An 18,325-nucleotide genomic window follows, 5' to 3' on the forward strand; every position below is an offset into this window, starting at 1 on the left:
TCAAATTAATCACTTCACTTCAAATTATCTCTTTAAAATATAGAAATAAAAAGATCAATAAAGGGACTTTTTTAAAAAATGAAAAGGTTCCAAACACAGGAATCATGGTATCATGAGTATGATGGTATCTGTCAAGTATCTCTAGTTTAAAGTTGCTATGGTTATCCTTTGTAAACAGTTAAGTAGACAGATTCTTAGAGCCTATATAAACATCTTGTTTCTCACCAAACACTGATCAATCACAACTAGCATCTTTATAATTCTTGCCTAAAACAATAATTATTATGGTGGTTGCCAAATAGCGGCTTTCCAATCATTCCTTCTACATTTATTAGTTGTCACTGAGCTGTAAACATTCCTTTCTTCCCCATCTACTTATTTATTAATTCGTACCAGTATGGGGGGGGACCCCAAAAAAAGCGGAATTATATTCTGGAGGGCGGGCCCCTTGTAGTGCAGGCCTCCCCCCGCTGAGTCAGTCTTCCAGGAACCCGTTTGTATCAGTGGACCAGCTGGTGGTGGTGTGAGAGGCTCTGCTTGGCTACAGTGAATTTTTTTGAAGACTCTTTCAACACATTTGCCCATTTCATGATGGGTGATTTACAAGTGTATCTGCCCAAATCATGCTGAATGTTCAGCCATTTTTGACCAAAAACGGCATAAGCCCTGTACCCCACCCAATCTATTCACCCCATCTTGCTCCAAGAGACTTTTTTTGTGCCCCCAGATAAAATAAGTCCTCAAAGGGAAATGTTTTGCCAATGTGGAAGATGTGAAACAAAAAAATGGCAAAAGCACTAAAAGGCATCAAAATCAACAAGTTCAAAAACTGTTTTGAGCAGCGGGAAAAAGGTATATATTGCATCAAATGGAGAGTACTCTGAAGGTGACTGAAGTTTAAACATGTAAGAATAAATGTATCATCTTTATAAATCAATTCTGGGTTACTTTTTGGTCCCCCTCCCATAGATTCTAATGTTATTCTATAGGTTACAATAGTCTATTATTTTATTGGATGCCCAAGTAGAATCAGAGTTGGTCAGTGAGACCCCCTTAATGCAAGCTTCTGTATCCAGGCTGATCTAGTATATTCCCTACCCCAATGCTAGAATTTTTCCAGCGAGCCAAGGACCTGAGAATGTGGCCTTAGTCAGAAGTAGGGTCTTTTCAGGTGTAATCAAATTAAAATGAGGTCATATTGGATGTGGGGAGACCCCAAATCCAATGACTGGTGTCCTGAAAAGGTGAGCAAGATACACACATGGCCATGGGAAAACGTAAACATAAATTGGAGCAATGCAGCAATAAGCCCATGAATGCCATTAACTGCCAGCAGCCAACAGATGCTGAGAAGCAGCAAAAAAGAATTCTTCTCAAGAGACATTGCAGAAAGCATGGCTCTGTTAACACCTGATTTCAGACTTTCAGCTTCTTTAACCATAAGAGAAAAATTTCTGTGTTCTAAGCCACCCAGTTTGTGGTAATTTGTACAGCAGCCCTTAGGAAACTGATACAAGCACATATAATATAGTAAGTACATGAAATTAAAATAATTCTCCCACCTTATTCAACAAAGAGCTTTGTATTTACAATGCTCCATGCACACACTCCCCTCATCAGTAAAAGAATAACAGTAATATTAATGAAGAGGTGAAGAGGTTAAAGTAATGTTTTATAAACTATCTAAAACAGAAATGACACATAAAAGAAAAATAAAAATTACGCAAAAAGACATTCTGTATTTGGACAGAAGTAGACACTACTATTTTACTCTCCCATATGCAGTAATATCCATAAATTAATATCGCACCTAAAGAAGCACAAAAACACTAAGTGAAAGGATACTTCCTAAGTTTCACTTAGGATAACTTCCTAAAGGTTAATATATGTTAAAAAAAAATATTTCTCATTACAACTGCAAGAAAAAAAACTTGTAAATGCAAAGACAATCAGAAGAAGAAAGAGCTTTGCCTGCCATGGAATGATATATTCAATTAGAATCTTATCTTACCTGTTGAATTACTTCTGGATATAGCATGGGTAGTCTTTCTGCAATAAGAGCCAGTCCACCCATTCCTGCAAAAACCTGTAATGGTGACTGAATTGGACAGGTTTCAAGTAAAGATTCATCCAATATCCCATCCATACATTCATCACTTGGAGTCAGAGCCTCATCTTCTGGACAGCCAAGTAAATCTCCATGATCTAGAAAAAAATAAAAAGAGGTAAGAAAGAATGCTTTTATAGTACTCTTTCATTTACAAAGTAGATACGGTTGTCATGTCTTTAATCAACAAAAGAGCTTAAGTACCTTAAGTTATTCACATATATTAAGGGTAGATGCTACAAAAAAGTTTCAATGGCTTCTGATGTTGCCTCCTATAGCCTTGCTACTGAAAGTATGGTCCAGAGGCCAGTATCTTTCGCACTACCTGAAAACTTTTGAACTATAGAATCTCAGGTTCCACCCTAGACCTACTGAGTAACAAGCTTCATTTTTTAATGGTCTTCAGGTAATTTATAATCATATTGAGAAGGACTCTTCTTTAAGGACATGGTTGTTAGGAAGATTCTATGTGAAAATAAGCAAGTCCTCAGAGATTCACAACAAATAGTAATATGTGCACATGTTAGGCTCTAAAGTATCCAATTAGGAAGAAGTGAATAATAGCAAAGACTTCTTACTGAAAACTAAATTTATACCATACTGCTTTAGCTTTGAATCACTCACAAAGGCAAACCAAAGGGTTGGTATGTTCACAATAACCAGACCATACAAACAATAAAAAAGACCAATCATCCTGGACAAAGGAAACATACTAAAATTTACTAAAGAATACAAAAGGTTAATAATAAGCAAATATTGAACTCTGAGGGGAAAATGCTTATGAGCATGAAATATCACTTTATGTTATAAGAAAACTGAAAATACTGAATTGAGATTCTCACTTTGATTATAAAATAATAATGCACTTGGCTCGTGCAGAAATTGTGTGAGAAACTAAAGCACATATGCTCATAAAATAAGCGATGCTATAATAGGAATTTAAGATTAATTTCCAATGGAAATAATGACAATTGTTTATATTTACAAGTAGCTCTGTCATAAAGAAAAATACCTTTATGTTAAGTTGCTGTAAAGAAAAACAAAGGTAAATTAAGTCACCAGCTATATAAATTCTTGCCTCAGATTACAGACTGTACTTTTTAAAGGAATATCATATGCTTACCTTTTTCAGGGTGTAGTCTTTTAAAAGAATCTGTTTTTGACAGACTTGGGTCTGTGATAACTCTTGATCCCAATTTAACAGTCAGATCTATTGAGCGGTAACCCTGAGGAAGTTTTCGGTCATACAGGAGAGTCAAAAGTTGAGCAAGGGTCATTTCAGCAGGCAATGGCTGGCCTAAAAAATGACAGAACTAAGTTAAACCTGGAATCCAAGAAAGGAGACATTTACTTGATTCAATTTACTTAATGCTTTCAGTAAATTATAGATAGGAATTTGAGTCTGACTCCAAATTCAAAACAATTTAACATCAGTCCATGGAAAGTTTACAAAACTTAAAATCTATTCCTGACATGTGTGAGCAATAAATGATGTCTGTAGAAGGTGAGTCACTAACCAATCCCACCAAGACCTTCTGAGGCACAGCAAATAGGAACAAAAAAAACAAGCATACCTATAAATCTGTTGTTGGTAAATCTTTTTCATAAAAGGCCAAATAATAAATATTTCAAGCTATTGAGGCCATATGATCTCTGCTGCAACAACTAACTCTACCATCGCAGCATGAAAACGGCAATGGACATTACAGAAATCAATGGGGTTAGCTTTATTTCGATAAAACTTTTTTTTTTAATTAAGAAAAAGGCATCGAGTTCACCAGCCATAGTTTGCTGACCTCTGCTATAAATCAACCATGTAAAGCTAAGGAAGAAAACTCATTCAAAGTTAGTTGGAAATTTGATTGTAAGAAAACGGCACAGTAATAGAGATAAAACAAATGGATATCATCGTGACCAATACAAAGTATACTGGTCAAAGACTACGTTTTAGCTGGGGAGAAAATATTGCTTAACTATCACTGATAAAGAGTTTTGCTGCTAGAACTAATTATTTAAAATTTGCCTCACACTGTTTCCTATACAACTTGTGAACTCTCTAAAACTTTAATTTTACCGATTACTTTATGGCACGTTGACAGCAAAAGTTAGGAAGCTAGGAAAGCATAAGCATGCACCATTATAGTGTTAAAAAGTATATGTCCCTCACTTCTCTTGGAATTGCAAAGACAAAGTCAGTAATTCATTTATCTCATCAACAGCACTTGCTTAAACGTGATTCTGGTGATTTTATATCTGATTTATGTCATTGTGAGATTCTTAACATTTCCGAGATGTTTTAGCATTATGAATATTACCTGCCAAGAGTTTGTGGAACAGGTGAAACACTGGGACAGTAATGATTTTGTTGGCGGTCTCTGCTGCTGAGGAAGCACTTCCTATTTTATCAGGCATTGTCCTCCCTCTCCGGGATGGGGGGCGAGGTGGTGTAGCTGACACGGCTCGCTTAGACTGGGATTTCAGTCCTGAAAGTAAAGGTCAGTGAGAGTCTATGTAGTCAACACATTAACGAAGAAAGTCTATTTCTATGATGTTTTCATAAAGCACCACATTCCTAACCAAAAACCAGAAACGTTTCTTCTAACCTAACATCTGTTCCCCCGATTCTATCTGTCATTCATGAGACAAGTAATTTTGGCTGCATTTGTAACTATTGTCCAAGAAAGTAAAACATATTGTCAACTACTCTATGGACAGAAGGTCATCCATTTACTAGAAAGCAGTATGTACAAATACGTGTAGGAAATCTTCTGCCCCTATTTTCTCTGATAAAATAGATTAAACTGAATCAGAGGTCTATTTGAGGAATAAGGTGAACTTTCTCTTTTGAAATAAAATTATGGCACCTATGTCAAGGAATATATCCTCCCAAATTACCACTTTTCTTAGCTATTTTTTCATCCTGCACCTGATAATAAAAAGTCATTTTCAACCAACTTTCTTTCAATTATTTTTATTTTCTAATTTCATGTAAGGAATGAACACAGCATCATAAATGAAAACTGATGAATACTTTTTCATTTTGCTTTTGCTTTTTTAAAACAAGGAAGTTATACAAAAATTCCTTAATACAGTTGGTTTGTAACAGTATAATTCTCTGCACACTGTTAAGTTGAAATGCAGTATCTAAACTACTCTCATATGTCCAATATCTGATGACATAGTCTACGCTTTGGACATAAAATAAGTTTAATAATTCCATTACCGAAGAGTAACAGATTTCTAGTATAATACTTTTATATTTAGTATTAAGACATCATTGTAAGTCAGCTGTTTGCACTAATACCTTTTATTACATGAAATTCCTATAAATTGTTATACTGTATAGAACCCAAACAAAATCAAGATTATAAAAAACAGAAAGCATACCTGAAGCAACAACAACACTATAGTTGTCCTGAAATCCATTTTCTGCCTTAACTTTTTCTTTCTCTTCATGGTTTTTCTTTTCTTTGTCATCTTTTTGTTCACTAATTAGTTTAGCAGTGATACTTGGTGTATCTATAAGAAAATGTTATGTAAAATACATTGCTTTTTCAAAGTCGTTAAGAAGGGAAGTGATCAATATCTCAAGGGAAGTTTATATAAGATTGTACTATCACTACTTGTAGGTAAATGGATCTAGAAGAAATATTATGAGATGAAGTCTGATACTAAATCTTTGATGATATCAATGAAAGGGCCTCACCACTGTTCCTAAGCCAGCATACTTAAAATCCAGTCTCTAGAAAATACTACATATTACTTATAGAAGCAACGGAAACCATTACCATGAAAATTTGCTTTCTTTTAGGTAAAATTTAATCTGTTTGCCCCCTAAATCTAATTTGTTCCTCACAACATGCATATAGGGAGAGAATATTGTTTTCAAAATAAGGAAACAGACTTAGCAAGGTCACTAAAAACCTGCAAAGGGCAAATATGGAATTCAAGCTGAGGACTCATGCTAAAGCCTCACATTAGCCTCTTAAGTTATCCTACAAAGAGAGTATAATGAAACAAATTTCATTAACAGAGATTTCTTGTTTCACTATTTTTATTTAGTTAGAAATCTTATATGACAAAGTACTGTGCTTTAAAAGTACTTTAAAAATGACCTCTATGTACTTTCATAGATAGTTATTAGTCTCTAAATTAATATTTTCTTTCATTACTTTGGACTATGGCATGCTGTTGAAAATCATGAAAAAAAATGGGAGACCATATAAGAATCTGATTTAACACTTAAGAAATCCAAAAAGCTCAATGAACTTTTATGAGAAATGTTTTTCACTAAGTTGATGTGATTACTATAAATTCTCTCTCTACTTTTCTAACTTAACACAATTATGATCCAGTGATTTACTGTAATAGTTAGAAAGGCAAAATGGTCATTATTCCCTTATTTTACAGCTTTCTTTAAGTATCTGAAAATGTCCAGTAATCTCAATTGTTAGATTCTTCCTAACTGCAGATTGTCTTTAGAGAGGTTCTGCTTTTGTGAAATTAAAAATTTTATAAACCCTATAAAAAATAAACACATAATAAAACAATACATTTTATTTTCATACAAAAACCACCAAGCAACCCAAAATGACAAAAACAATTATACAAATATTATGCTAAGTAAAATAAGCCAGTCAGTGAGAAAGGCAACTATCACATGCTCTCACTTTTATGTCGAATCTAAAGAACAAAATAAACTAACAAACAAAAGAGACAGAAGAATAGATACAGGGAACAGACTGTCAGCTGACAAGGAGGTGTGGAGGGGGGCTAAATGAAAGAAGGCAAAGAGATTAGCTTAAGAACATTTATGCAAGATCCATGGACACAGGAAATGATACAGGGACTGACTGATGGAGGGAAAGGGGTGGGGTTGGGTGGATATGGGCAAAGGGAGAAAAAGCAGGGACAACTGTGATGGCATAGACAAGAAGAAAAAGTTATACGAGTCAGAATGTAATATTTAAGTAATTAAAAACTCACACTATTAGCATAGCATAATCGGGTAGGAAAATATGTAAAGATAATTAGGTGATTAGAATTCTATAATGTTATCCATTCACACAATTAAAAGGTTTAGACAAACAAACAAACGAACGAACAAAAATCTAAGCAAACAACTAGAAGAGGAACCGAATCACAGAAATGGAGATCACAGGGAGGTTTATGGGGGGGGAGGGGAATGGGGGAAAGGGTACAGGGAGTAAGCAGCATAATTGCTAGGTACAAAATAGACAGGGGGAATAGTATAGGAAATGGAGAAGCCAAAGAACTTATATGTATGACCCACGGACATGAACTAAAGGGAGGAATGCTGGAGGGAATGGGGGTACTGGTTGGAGGGGGAGAAAGGGGAGAAAAAAACTGGGACAACTAATAGCATAATCAATAAAATATACTTAAAAATAAAAAAAGAAAAAGTTTCTTTACTTTCTATTTAAAATTGTTCTGGTATGCATTTCCATGCTGGCCAAGATAAAATAAAGACCAGATTTACTCCCCCACCTGAAAAAACTAGAAATTAAAACAATAGGTGAAATAATAGTTTTCTGACCCAGGGAATCATGAAGGCAGAGCAATGATACCAGGTGCATGAAATCACATGAGGTGAAGCCTAGGATCGCTCCAGCTCATTGCCTAGAGATATACCCACACAGATCGGCGGAACCCAAGTGTCCCCCAACGTGAGGATACAGAGCTGGGTCACCAGGAGGACAAAGGCAGCTGGATGGAGTTTGCAGAGCACAATGCCAGGAGGAAAAGATCATAGTACATGATATAAATTACCCCAAATTTTAAAACGGAGGGGAAAAAAAGAAAGAAAGCTTTAGTGAGCTGTGAACAACTTCGAGGAGCCTAATAAATTGGAAATGGAATCAGCAAAGGAGGGGAGAGAAATGAGTAGAGATAAAACAAAGGTCAAAAATGTCCACATTTGATGAAATCTATAAACCCCCGAATTCAATAAGGTATAATAATAAAAAACATGAAAAAAAACCAGTAAGGTATAATATAGTACTTAAATTGGCTTAAAACCAATGATATAAACCTATAATAGCAAATATATTGACACACATTCTTTATTATTTTAAAGCAGTATTCTCAACAACTCCAGGAAGTGGGTAAAATAGCTGAATATGTGGCTCAGTGGATTGAGTGCTGGCCTGTGAACCAAAGGGTTGCTGGTCTGATTCCCAGTCAGAGCACAGGCCTGGGTTGCAGGTCAGGTCCTCAGTAGGGGATGCACGAGAGGCAACCACACATTCATGTTTCTCTCCCTCTCTTCGCCTTTCTCTAACAATAAATAAATAAAATCTTTTTTTTAAATAAATAACTGAATAAATTTTGGATTACTTCTTTTCATACATGTTGATAAAATATATACACACATGTAAATATATCAAAGTATACTGCTTATAGATCAAAGATCATAAACACACTTTCAGAGGACCAAAACATAGGGAAATAGAGACTAAATTGTCAGCATTTTTAAAAAACTTTTTCCCAAGATAACTCCTTGTTGGACTTTGTACCAGGACATAGTGGTTCCAAAGCAATGTTTATGTTTTTAAATTTTTAGGTAACAAAGGGATCTTATCTATAAAGTAGTCTAAATAATACAATATGACATTTTAGAAAAAAGCTTTCTTTTATAGCAAAGATAAACAAAGCATGTTAAATTTCTAATTACTTCAAAATATAGTATCTACGCTTTTCCATTATCCAGTTAGCCATCTGAAATCTCAATACATTGAATTTCAGTACTCTTCTCCACTTTTCCTTCCTTTATTTTATGTATGTATGTATGTATGTATGTATTTATTTGTTTATTTATTTGGTTATCATAGAAGGGACAATTTCAGGGCTCTGTCAAAAAAAGTTTGTAAAATCTGACCCTGGCAAAGTACTCAGCTGATTAGTGTCATACTGATACACCAAGGTTGTGAGTCTGATCCCTGATCAGGGCACATGAAGAGTCAACCAATGAATGCGTAAATAAGTGTAACAACAAATTAATGTTTCTCTCTCTCAAATGAATAATTTTTTTTAATTTGTAAAACTTAATTATCAGAGAAGTAGCTGTAACAGATGAAGTGAATATTTTTAAATAGAAAAAATGTAATATGTACATTTATATAGTATTCTATCATTTTATTGAGTAATTTGTGAAAAGGTAATAAAAGAATTATAATTTTTTGCACACATCTGCTTTAGATGCACTAACTAAAACTGGAAAACAATCTTTTCAACCTTACTTTCTCACAGCGATCACATCCACTCACATGGTTTAACTTACCATTTTTATATGGAATATATGGTAACAACTCCTAATCTCTTAAACCCGATCTTTGATTTTAAGCTTAGATTTGTTTTTACAACTGATAAATACACATTAACAGTTTTTTCTGAGACACAGTTAACTTCCTTCAGTTATCAGTGTTCCTTAAAACTTAGGCACTCCATCCAATGCATATATTTATATTAAAATGTAAACAGTTAAATTTCCATCTTGTTTTTGATTCTAATGACATACATAAGATCATAAATACTTCAAAGGGCAGAATATGTGTCTTGCTCATTATTATTGGGTTGGCCAAAAAGTTTGTTTGGCTTTTTCCATAAGATGGCTATAGTAGTGCTTGGTTGTCTTTAGCTTCATTCAAAACAGCTTTGTTAGATTGTATTGTGACAGCTGTTATGTCAGCGAGCATTAAAAAAAAAAAAAAAAAAAACTTACCAAAATTGGTCAATTTTTGTGTAGCCATTTTAATATTGAAGATAGAGGAAAATAAGCAACATTTTTAGCATATTATGTTTTATTATTTCAAGAAAGGTAAAAACACAACTGAAACACAAAAAAAGATTTGTGCAGTATATGGAGAAGGTGCTGTGTGACTGATAGAATGTGTCAAAAGTGGTTTGCAAATCTGCGTGCTGGAGGTTTCTCTCTGGACAATGGATGCTCCAGGTGAAGATGATGGCGATCAAATCGAGAACAATCAACCACATACAACTTGGGAAATAGCCAACATACTCAAAATCTCCAAATCAATAAAGCTATTAGTGAAAAAGAAAAATGTGTCTTTCACTTTACAGAAAAAAACATTCGGACTTTTTGGTCAACCCAATACATTCCTAGTACTGTGCTTACAAGTAGCAGATACTCAGTGAGGTCATTCACTGATTAAGCTTTCTGAGGGGCAATGACCGCAAACCATCCACAGGTGACTTACATTCTGCCATCAAAAACTCTATTTTTCATAAGTTAGTAATTGTTTAAAGGCATCATGTGAGAGCTTTTGAAATATATGTAAGAAATCAACTGGAAAAGTTTTCTCTGCTTTCTTAACTGACTTATAAACAACAGTCACCAATCGATTGTACCTACTTATTTTCATCTTCTGAACACTCATTTATTCCCTAGATTTAGCAAATGTTTATTACTATCACCCAAGTTAATACTCTGGAATTCATCTACTATAAAACAGCCAGATGGCTTATTGTGAGAAAATTCTATTAATGGCTTTCCACAGCTTGTCTACATCTCCAAATGCCCATTCTGCCATTACTACCTGTAACACACATCACACCAAACAAAAGTGCTGAATGTATCGTACATTTTATTTTCTTCATCAGCTACTTACTCATGCCTCACAATGTGAAGATATCTTGACCTTTTCTAGCCTTTAATTGGTTGCTGAGTGAATGAATGCAGTAAAAGAATAGTAATAAAAGTAATAAAATTCCAAATCTATTTAACATAAGGTTAAAGAAAATTAATACTTAAACCTGACTTGCCTGACACTCTGTCGAGAACTTCTGACAACGTTGTTGACACTGGCAAGTGAAGTGTTCGGAACTTGTGGCCCGCTCCATACATCGGATGCTGGATGACATGGCTAGTCGCATTGATTCTACCTTTGTACAGCTGAAAATTCAAAAGAAATCAAGATGTAATTTTTTAAAATGCATATGATCATGAAAAAATTTCAAAAGCATAAAAGAATTTCTGAAAGTTCAACAATGCATACAAAATATAAAGGGCTTATTTTGTGGGTTTATTTAAATGTGGCACATTTATTTGTCATGTGATTTGTTGGTCCAGTTTTGCATTAGCACTTTTGTACCTAATATGTTACATTCCTCCAAATCAAATTATATTATTCAAGGTAATGTATAAATCAGGTTATTCTAGGCAGAAAGGGTTATCTGAAAGAGATTTTTAACTCCTATCATGAATTATAAAAGTTGTTCTGATTTCAGTTTCCCTTATTAGAAATTGGAATGTAGAGATAACTGCAAACTCTGATGTGAAATTATAAAATATAATGATGTGAAAATATCATTATAAGTTAATTTAACTAATAAATACTCACTGGACAGGGAGACTGAAGAAACATTGTCACTTTCTCATCCTCCAGCATCAACTGCAAAAATAGTCTACGTACAAACCCTGAAATGTTCCCTGATGTAGGAAGGTTCCCTCTTTGAGGAGATGCCTGAAACAATTCACAGAGAACCTGGCAAGGCAGAGTTGTAAAGTTAAATGTGGTATTAATTTGCAGCTTTTTATTTTAAATGGAAAAAGGAAAATTAAGAATATGAATTAAAAAATATATTTGAATACATCAAATAAGCAATTAAAAATACATTATTTCATCTTAAAATATATGAATACAAAAGGAGATAAGTTAAAAGGGCAAAAAAATTCCTGTGGATCAGAGATTACTACTGTAGGGTTTTCACATAATAAGTAGCCAGCATAATCAACTTACTGTTAACTTTAGTTAATATCAATGTGGTTACAATAAATTATAAGAAAAACATATTTAAGATATAGAACCAGTCTTATCAGGAAGCTGAGAGATGATAAATAGGCCAGAAACACAAAGTTTAATGCTACCCAAAGGCACAAACCAAATTTTCAAATACCATATTCATGGCCTTGGTTTTAACAAGCATTTCCTTTTAATTAGGCACATTAAGCAGATATAGTTTCTCAATAATTACTTTACACAGTAAAGTACCTTGCTCTTCTTAATAAAGTTAAATCATTCAATATTTTTGAAAATTATGATAGCTATCCTTCTAGATATTAATAAAGTTTGACCTGAATAAGCACTATCAAGTAAAAAGGTAAAAAAAGAAGCTGATGCGTACCATGTCTCACACAGACTCTATGCTAGGGAGCTGATACGCATTATAATATTTAATCCTATTAAAAAAATCTTTGAAACAAGTATTTCTAATCCCAATTTATGTCACACAGCTTGTTAAAGCTAGAAACAACTAGAATGGAGCAGAACCTAGCCAAAAGCAGCTAGAATTACTTCTGAAATAATTCTAGCTTTCAAGATTTTTGGCCCCATACACTTAATACGATAGATTCATCTTCCACATTTTCAATGTGATTTGTCAGGAGTCTTCCATGTAAAATGTACTCTCATGTCTTCATCAGAAGCATACCAACACTTACAGCAGTCCGGTTACAACAAACTGCAATGCCTCAAATGCAGAAAAGGCACTCGATGACCGCCCCAAGTGGCCAATCTGGTTTGGCCTGTTCTTTTCATTTGGGGGAGTTTTTAAAAAGGATGAATACATGGTCTATACATAGAATTTCCATGACTTTGCCCATTATCTCATCAAAAAGAATAACTGATTTATGTGACAGCTGAGGAGAAGACACAGGAGACATCAGCACTGTATTTTAATTATGATTTAAATTCACACCTTTAAATGTACCCAACCCCAAACTTTACCACCACCTGGCCTTATGGCATGCCCCTTTCTTAACTGATTTCACTAGTACTATTCCACAACATCTTAAAATAATGAGACAAGTAAAACATAAGCCAGGTTTCCCCCTTTTACCTGTGCCATCAGCTTTTGATTATTGGGGTGGCATGAAATGCACTGCAGGAAGAATGCAACAGTTGCATTCTCAATTGCCGTCCTCTGCTGGGTAGTCAATCCTGATGTAGTAGCAGAAGAAAGAGAAGCTGATCTTGCACTGGTCTGTTGTGCACCTAAATTATGTCCTCCAGATGTGGACCCAGAGTGACACAATAAAAACAGAAGTGCTGTCCATAGTGGATTGACTTCAGGCCCACCAAGCCAGTCTTTCATAATATGGCTACTGCCGACTTCTGTCAAAAACCTAAGAATAGGAGCCACCAGGTCTGCTGTGATGGGCATCTTATTACATTGTTGTGGGACATGATGCCGCCTGAGTTTGTCCTGGGAAGCATCTATTGACTGAGCAATGCTTTCTGAGTAAGAAATGTGGCTAAAGCAGAAACTAGCCAGACTCCTCACAAGAAGAGAAGGCAAACCTGAGTCCAATAATTGTTTGATAGCTTCTGGAGACTGAGAAGAAGAAGCAAGGGTTGCCAAATGTGATTCAGTTAGTGCAAGAGGTGCCTGTGCATTTTTAGAGTCATCGGTCAAAGATGAACTAAGATCTTGCTTTTTGCTATCATCTGTCATAGACAGTCTGTGGTGACACTGCATTGGAGGAGGCGTAATTCCCATCCAGCCCATCAGCAAAGAAAAATAACTTGGATGTACATGGCACATTGAGCAAAGTAGACTGTCAACAGCTTTCTTCAAAACCATATTGCAGGGAAGAGACATAGACCAATTAAAAAGTAACCTAGAGGAATAAAACATACAAATTAACAATGTGTGTATGTATGTATATGTCTGTGTGAGTGTGTATACACACACACATTTTAGAAAAACTACACTCTTCTAAATATTTCTAATAGACAACAACCTATCTACTCTGGTTAAAATTTTAGCATTTATTTAACATAAATATTATTATATCAGGATCAGGATACCACTTGTGTTTCCTTATTTAAGTATTTAGGTAAATTAGAAGTTAGATTAGACATGTAAAATGAGTACAGAAAACCAAGAGATCTATATGAAAAATGTTTTCACCATTCTCTGTGTGGCCACAAAAATTCACATAAAGAAACAATAAAAAACAGCCCTGGCTGGTGTAGCTCAGTGGCTTGAGTGCCGGCCTACAAACCAAAAGATCACTAGTTTGATTCCCGGTCACGGCACATGCCTGGGTTTATGGACCAGGTTGCCAGCCAGGGGTGTGGGAGAAGCAAACAATTGATGTATCTCTCACACATTGCTGTTTCTCTCCCTCTCTTTCTCCTCCCCTGCCCCTCTCTCTAAAAGTAAATAAGTAAAATCTTTTTTAAAAAATAAAATAAAAAATAACAAAGAATTGTTTATATTGATTTTTACATGACTGTTGGTTTAAATTCACATTTGCAAATCAAAAACTATTATTGAATTTTGCTTGTAAGTCACGGATTATACCAAGTGGTAGAGGCAATGACAGACTAGAAGACATTTTGTTGAGTCATGGAACTCTTCAGAAATAAATATAATATTCGGCCACAGACTTATCAGTAATTAGGCAGTAAATTCAACAAAGCCTTAGCTGATATGATGAAGAAAAATGGGCAGTGGAAACTCCTTATCAAAAAACAATTTTAACAGGTGTCTAAGAAGTAGTAAAAACAACCAATTATATAAACCAACTGAAGTAGTAAGTGCTTCAAAATTTTTAGCTATACTCTTCATCCATAGTTACAGATTAAAGATAAAAGAATCTGATGGGTAAATTTGCAAATAGTGTAAATACTATGAACTATAGTTTATAGCATATACATTAAACATTCCAATTTTAGGTTACGAAAACAGGCGATTACACTAATATATCTTCTTAAAAGTTGAAGATAATTAAATTTTTGTAACATCTCATTTAAAAATTGTAGCTCAATATATTTAACTGCTGCTTTCAAAGTACTACTTTTATCCCAATAAGCATATGGAATACTGTTTCAAGGGAAAACCACTAGAAGTACTAGAAGGGAAAGCCTTCTAGTGCTAGGGGTTGGGGGGATAAAGGATTTCACAAATCACACTCACTCAAAGAGCTCTCGGTCCAGCAGTGCTGGTAAATCATACTCCACCAGCAGCTCATAGCTATGCCACAGGATTGCTGCTACACAGTGCAGGTGAGAAGGAGATGGCATCAGGAGGCCATACTCTATGGCCGAAGACTTAGGGAACATGTTGCTCATCCGGCCACTTCTCTTCATAGCAGCCACTCTTGCAGAATCACTGACCCATTTTAGTAAGGCCTGAATTCTTAAAAGAAGAAAATGAATTCAAATAACCAATTATGTTGTAACTGACATTTAACATGGATAAGCATCACCACTGCATGTGAGAAATGTGTTTATGAGAATAACATACTAATTATTCTTGATAATTTTAATCTAAAATAGAAAAGAACAGGACCAAGGATATAGCAGTTCTAGCTTCCCAATAATCTTATCAATCTTAACCAATGAAAATGTTTGAGATAACTGTAATTCAACAAATAAACACTGACTAATTCTTACCTCATTTATAACAACGTATGTAAATCTAGAATTACAAGATCAATGGTTAACAGACTCACCCTCTCTTCTGAATTTTCCCTCATTTTATGACGAATTCTAGAGCAGTGACCTGGGGCTACTCCATCACTGTGCAGAATCACACACAATATAGCATGTTTCATACCTCTGGCCCCCACCCATCCACCCTCCTTTGCTCTGACACAAGAATATTGCCCCAGTAAATGTATTTTTTCAAGTGTCACCCTATCCTCAATCCCCTAGAGCTGGGGACCACTAACGAAGAGCAAAAGAATTTTTAAACAATAGTGTTTTGAAGTTTAAGAAACAGATAAGATTCATTGCCAAGTTATTAAAACATTGTTTCTGTTTGCTTTCAAATTTCTATTTTAATTTTTTTTAATCATCACCCAAGGACATGCTCATTGATTCTAGAGAGAGGAGACAGGAGGGAGAGTAATAAGGAGAGAAACATCAATGCAAGAGAGAAACATCAATCAGCTGCCTTTCATATATGCTCCAGCTGGTGACTGAACCCTGAATCCAGGCTTGTGCCCTGACTGAGAATCAAACCCATGACCTCGGTCTATGGAATGATGCTCCAACCAACTAAGCCACACTGACCAAGGCTCAAATTTCTATTTTAAACCATCAGATTCTTTGCTTCTGGGTAAAAGAAATAGAGGTAGGAAGGTGCAGGTAAAAATTTATGTTTAATGCTGACAAAATCTCTAAAAATTATATAAAAAACAATCTTAACTTTCATGAAATAATCTAAGGAGAAAGTATTACAAATACATTCACTACAAGTGACTGTACATATGTATGACCTTAATTTAAAAATGAGATCATTATATACCTGTCTTTTGTTCCAGGATCCTGAGTTGTTCCAAGCTGGTAAAGAATATCTATAGTAGAGTCAGAAGAGAGCCCATTCAATCTTCCAAAAAGTAAAGGGCTATTCAAATCTTGCAATAAATAACCAAAAATAAATAAATAAAAGCGTGTTAAATAAGCAAATGGGATAAGAAAATGAGCACAATTTAATTTTAAATTATTCATTAAAAATACCTCTCCTAGAAATTCCAACAACAACAAAAAACACAAATCACAAAAATAATGAAGCCACGAATGGAAGTTAATTTCAGAAACAGAATTAATCACAAATCACATAGTTAAACTGACAGCGCTCTGCAAACATGTAAAAATTAAAATAAAGTTAATGGTCACCTGTAGGATCACTGCCTGATGCTGCACAATTCCTCAGGAGAATGTCTATGAGCTTCAGGCCAATTCTAGTGGACTGCAGGCCTATCTTTACAAGCACGACCTCAATATTGGGTGAATGCATTCCACAGTACGGGGACATCAACAAGGCAGCACAAGTCTGCAGCAGATTAGCAGTCGGTGCAGCTGCACTTGCCATCATTCCTTCCAGATCACTAATGTGGGTGAGGCAATGATGTAGTAACCGTAACCATCCAATACTGAAATACACAACACAAAGTGGCTTATGTGATAAATTTGCAGAGCTCAAGTTTTTTCAGGGGTAAAACAAAACTTAAAGATCAGTACACATGCTGTGTTTCATACATAGCACCAATCTAGAATACTGTAAATATCAATAAAGAATTAAATAAACAAGAAGTTTCCCCTATCCCATAATACATAAAAATACATGCTAATAGTATTCTGGAACTATGTGCTTGGTTGGGTTTTTTTTTTTAATTAGTCAGGAAACGGTTTTATATATACACACATATTTATATGTATAAATAGAAACTGTATAGGATCAAAGACTTGCAGAAATGTAAAGTCTTGGCAGCTTGGGGATTTAAAAAAAAGTCCTAAATATTTTTTTATCAAGCAAAGCTTTCAGTAAAATCATGTTATATAAAAATTTCAGGAAACAAAATCTAACAGAAAAATGTACATTAAAGAATATGTTCAGGTCCTTGTGTGTACGGTTAGTTTCCATGGTTCAAATATAACCCTTCTGCTGACTGGCATTCAGAAATTTCTATACAAAAATAGCCTCTCTGGTCTACATGTGCAATTTTTATGGTTCAGATATATTCCTGGTGATAGGCATTTGGTATTCTTATATTACACTTCAATCAAAGAAATGGAACCCACATCTACATATACCACACTATAGATCATCTCAAGGATTAAGCACACATAAATCTCAATTTTAACCAGAATTGGGGTTCTGCTTTTAGAGAATTATCTCTATTACATTTAATAAAAATCATGCTATTGTACAGATAGCTATGCAACACAGAAATTCCTAAACCCTAAAAAAGAAACTGCAGAATAATTTCACAGAAAGCTTTCCTGAAGAATGAGAAATAACCATACCTTGTTTTAGATACCTGATCTTCAGATGGAAGAAAGGGATTATTAACTGTTGCTGAAGAAGTGGTACCAAAAGCAGTGAGGCCAAGTAATTTAATCTGTGAAAGGCCTAATGTGCTGGCATCTCGTGGACGATGGAGTCTAAGGCAGACAGCAGAGGCTACTTCAGCTTTTACAAGCTGAATTTTAATGTAGGTGAGACCACTTGTGACAACAGGCGTCGACAAGGGTAGCATATTTACCCCGTCTGCACTTACTTCAACAGACACTGAGGATGGACAGGCTGTATGAAGAGAAAAATCAAACCATTACTAAAGAAAATGTGAACCAGCATTTACGCCTTAATGGAAATCTCAGGAACATTATGAACTTGTGTCAAAAGAACATTTATACCCAAATCATACTTTGTCACTGACTCTCA

The 18,325-nt window shown here is 34.8% G+C and overlaps 1 protein-coding gene across 8 annotated transcripts in view; it reads right to left on the bottom strand.

Annotated features, from left to right (window-relative positions):
- BIRC6 (baculoviral IAP repeat containing 6) overlaps positions 1 to 18,325 on the bottom strand; it is a 204,381-nt gene that overhangs the window by 57,545 nt on the left and 128,511 nt on the right. For all 8 annotated transcript variants that reach the window (XM_054568064.1, XM_054568109.1, XM_054568100.1 and 5 more), the window contains exons 51-61: positions 17,908 to 18,187; positions 16,777 to 17,033; positions 16,406 to 16,514; positions 15,071 to 15,292; positions 12,986 to 13,766; positions 11,488 to 11,631; positions 10,910 to 11,039; positions 5,495 to 5,626; positions 4,423 to 4,590; positions 3,231 to 3,404; positions 2,012 to 2,205 (exon numbers count right to left, since the gene is read on the bottom strand). In XM_054568064.1, coding sequence (XP_054424039.1) covers positions 2,012 to 2,205; positions 3,231 to 3,404; positions 4,423 to 4,590; positions 5,495 to 5,626; positions 10,910 to 11,039; positions 11,488 to 11,631; positions 12,986 to 13,766; positions 15,071 to 15,292; positions 16,406 to 16,514; positions 16,777 to 17,033; positions 17,908 to 18,187 — 2,591 coding nt within the window. The remainder of the gene's footprint in view (positions 1 to 2,011; positions 2,206 to 3,230; positions 3,405 to 4,422; positions 4,591 to 5,494; positions 5,627 to 10,909; positions 11,040 to 11,487; positions 11,632 to 12,985; positions 13,767 to 15,070; positions 15,293 to 16,405; positions 16,515 to 16,776; positions 17,034 to 17,907; positions 18,188 to 18,325) is intronic.

This window comes from Pteronotus mesoamericanus, unplaced genomic scaffold, assembly GCF_021234165.1.
Source record: "Pteronotus mesoamericanus isolate MK-2021 breed Mesoamerican mustached bat unplaced genomic scaffold, CSHL_Meso_final contig_101, whole genome shotgun sequence".
In the NCBI taxonomy this organism is placed as follows: Eukaryota; Metazoa; Chordata; class Mammalia; order Chiroptera; family Mormoopidae; genus Pteronotus; species Pteronotus mesoamericanus.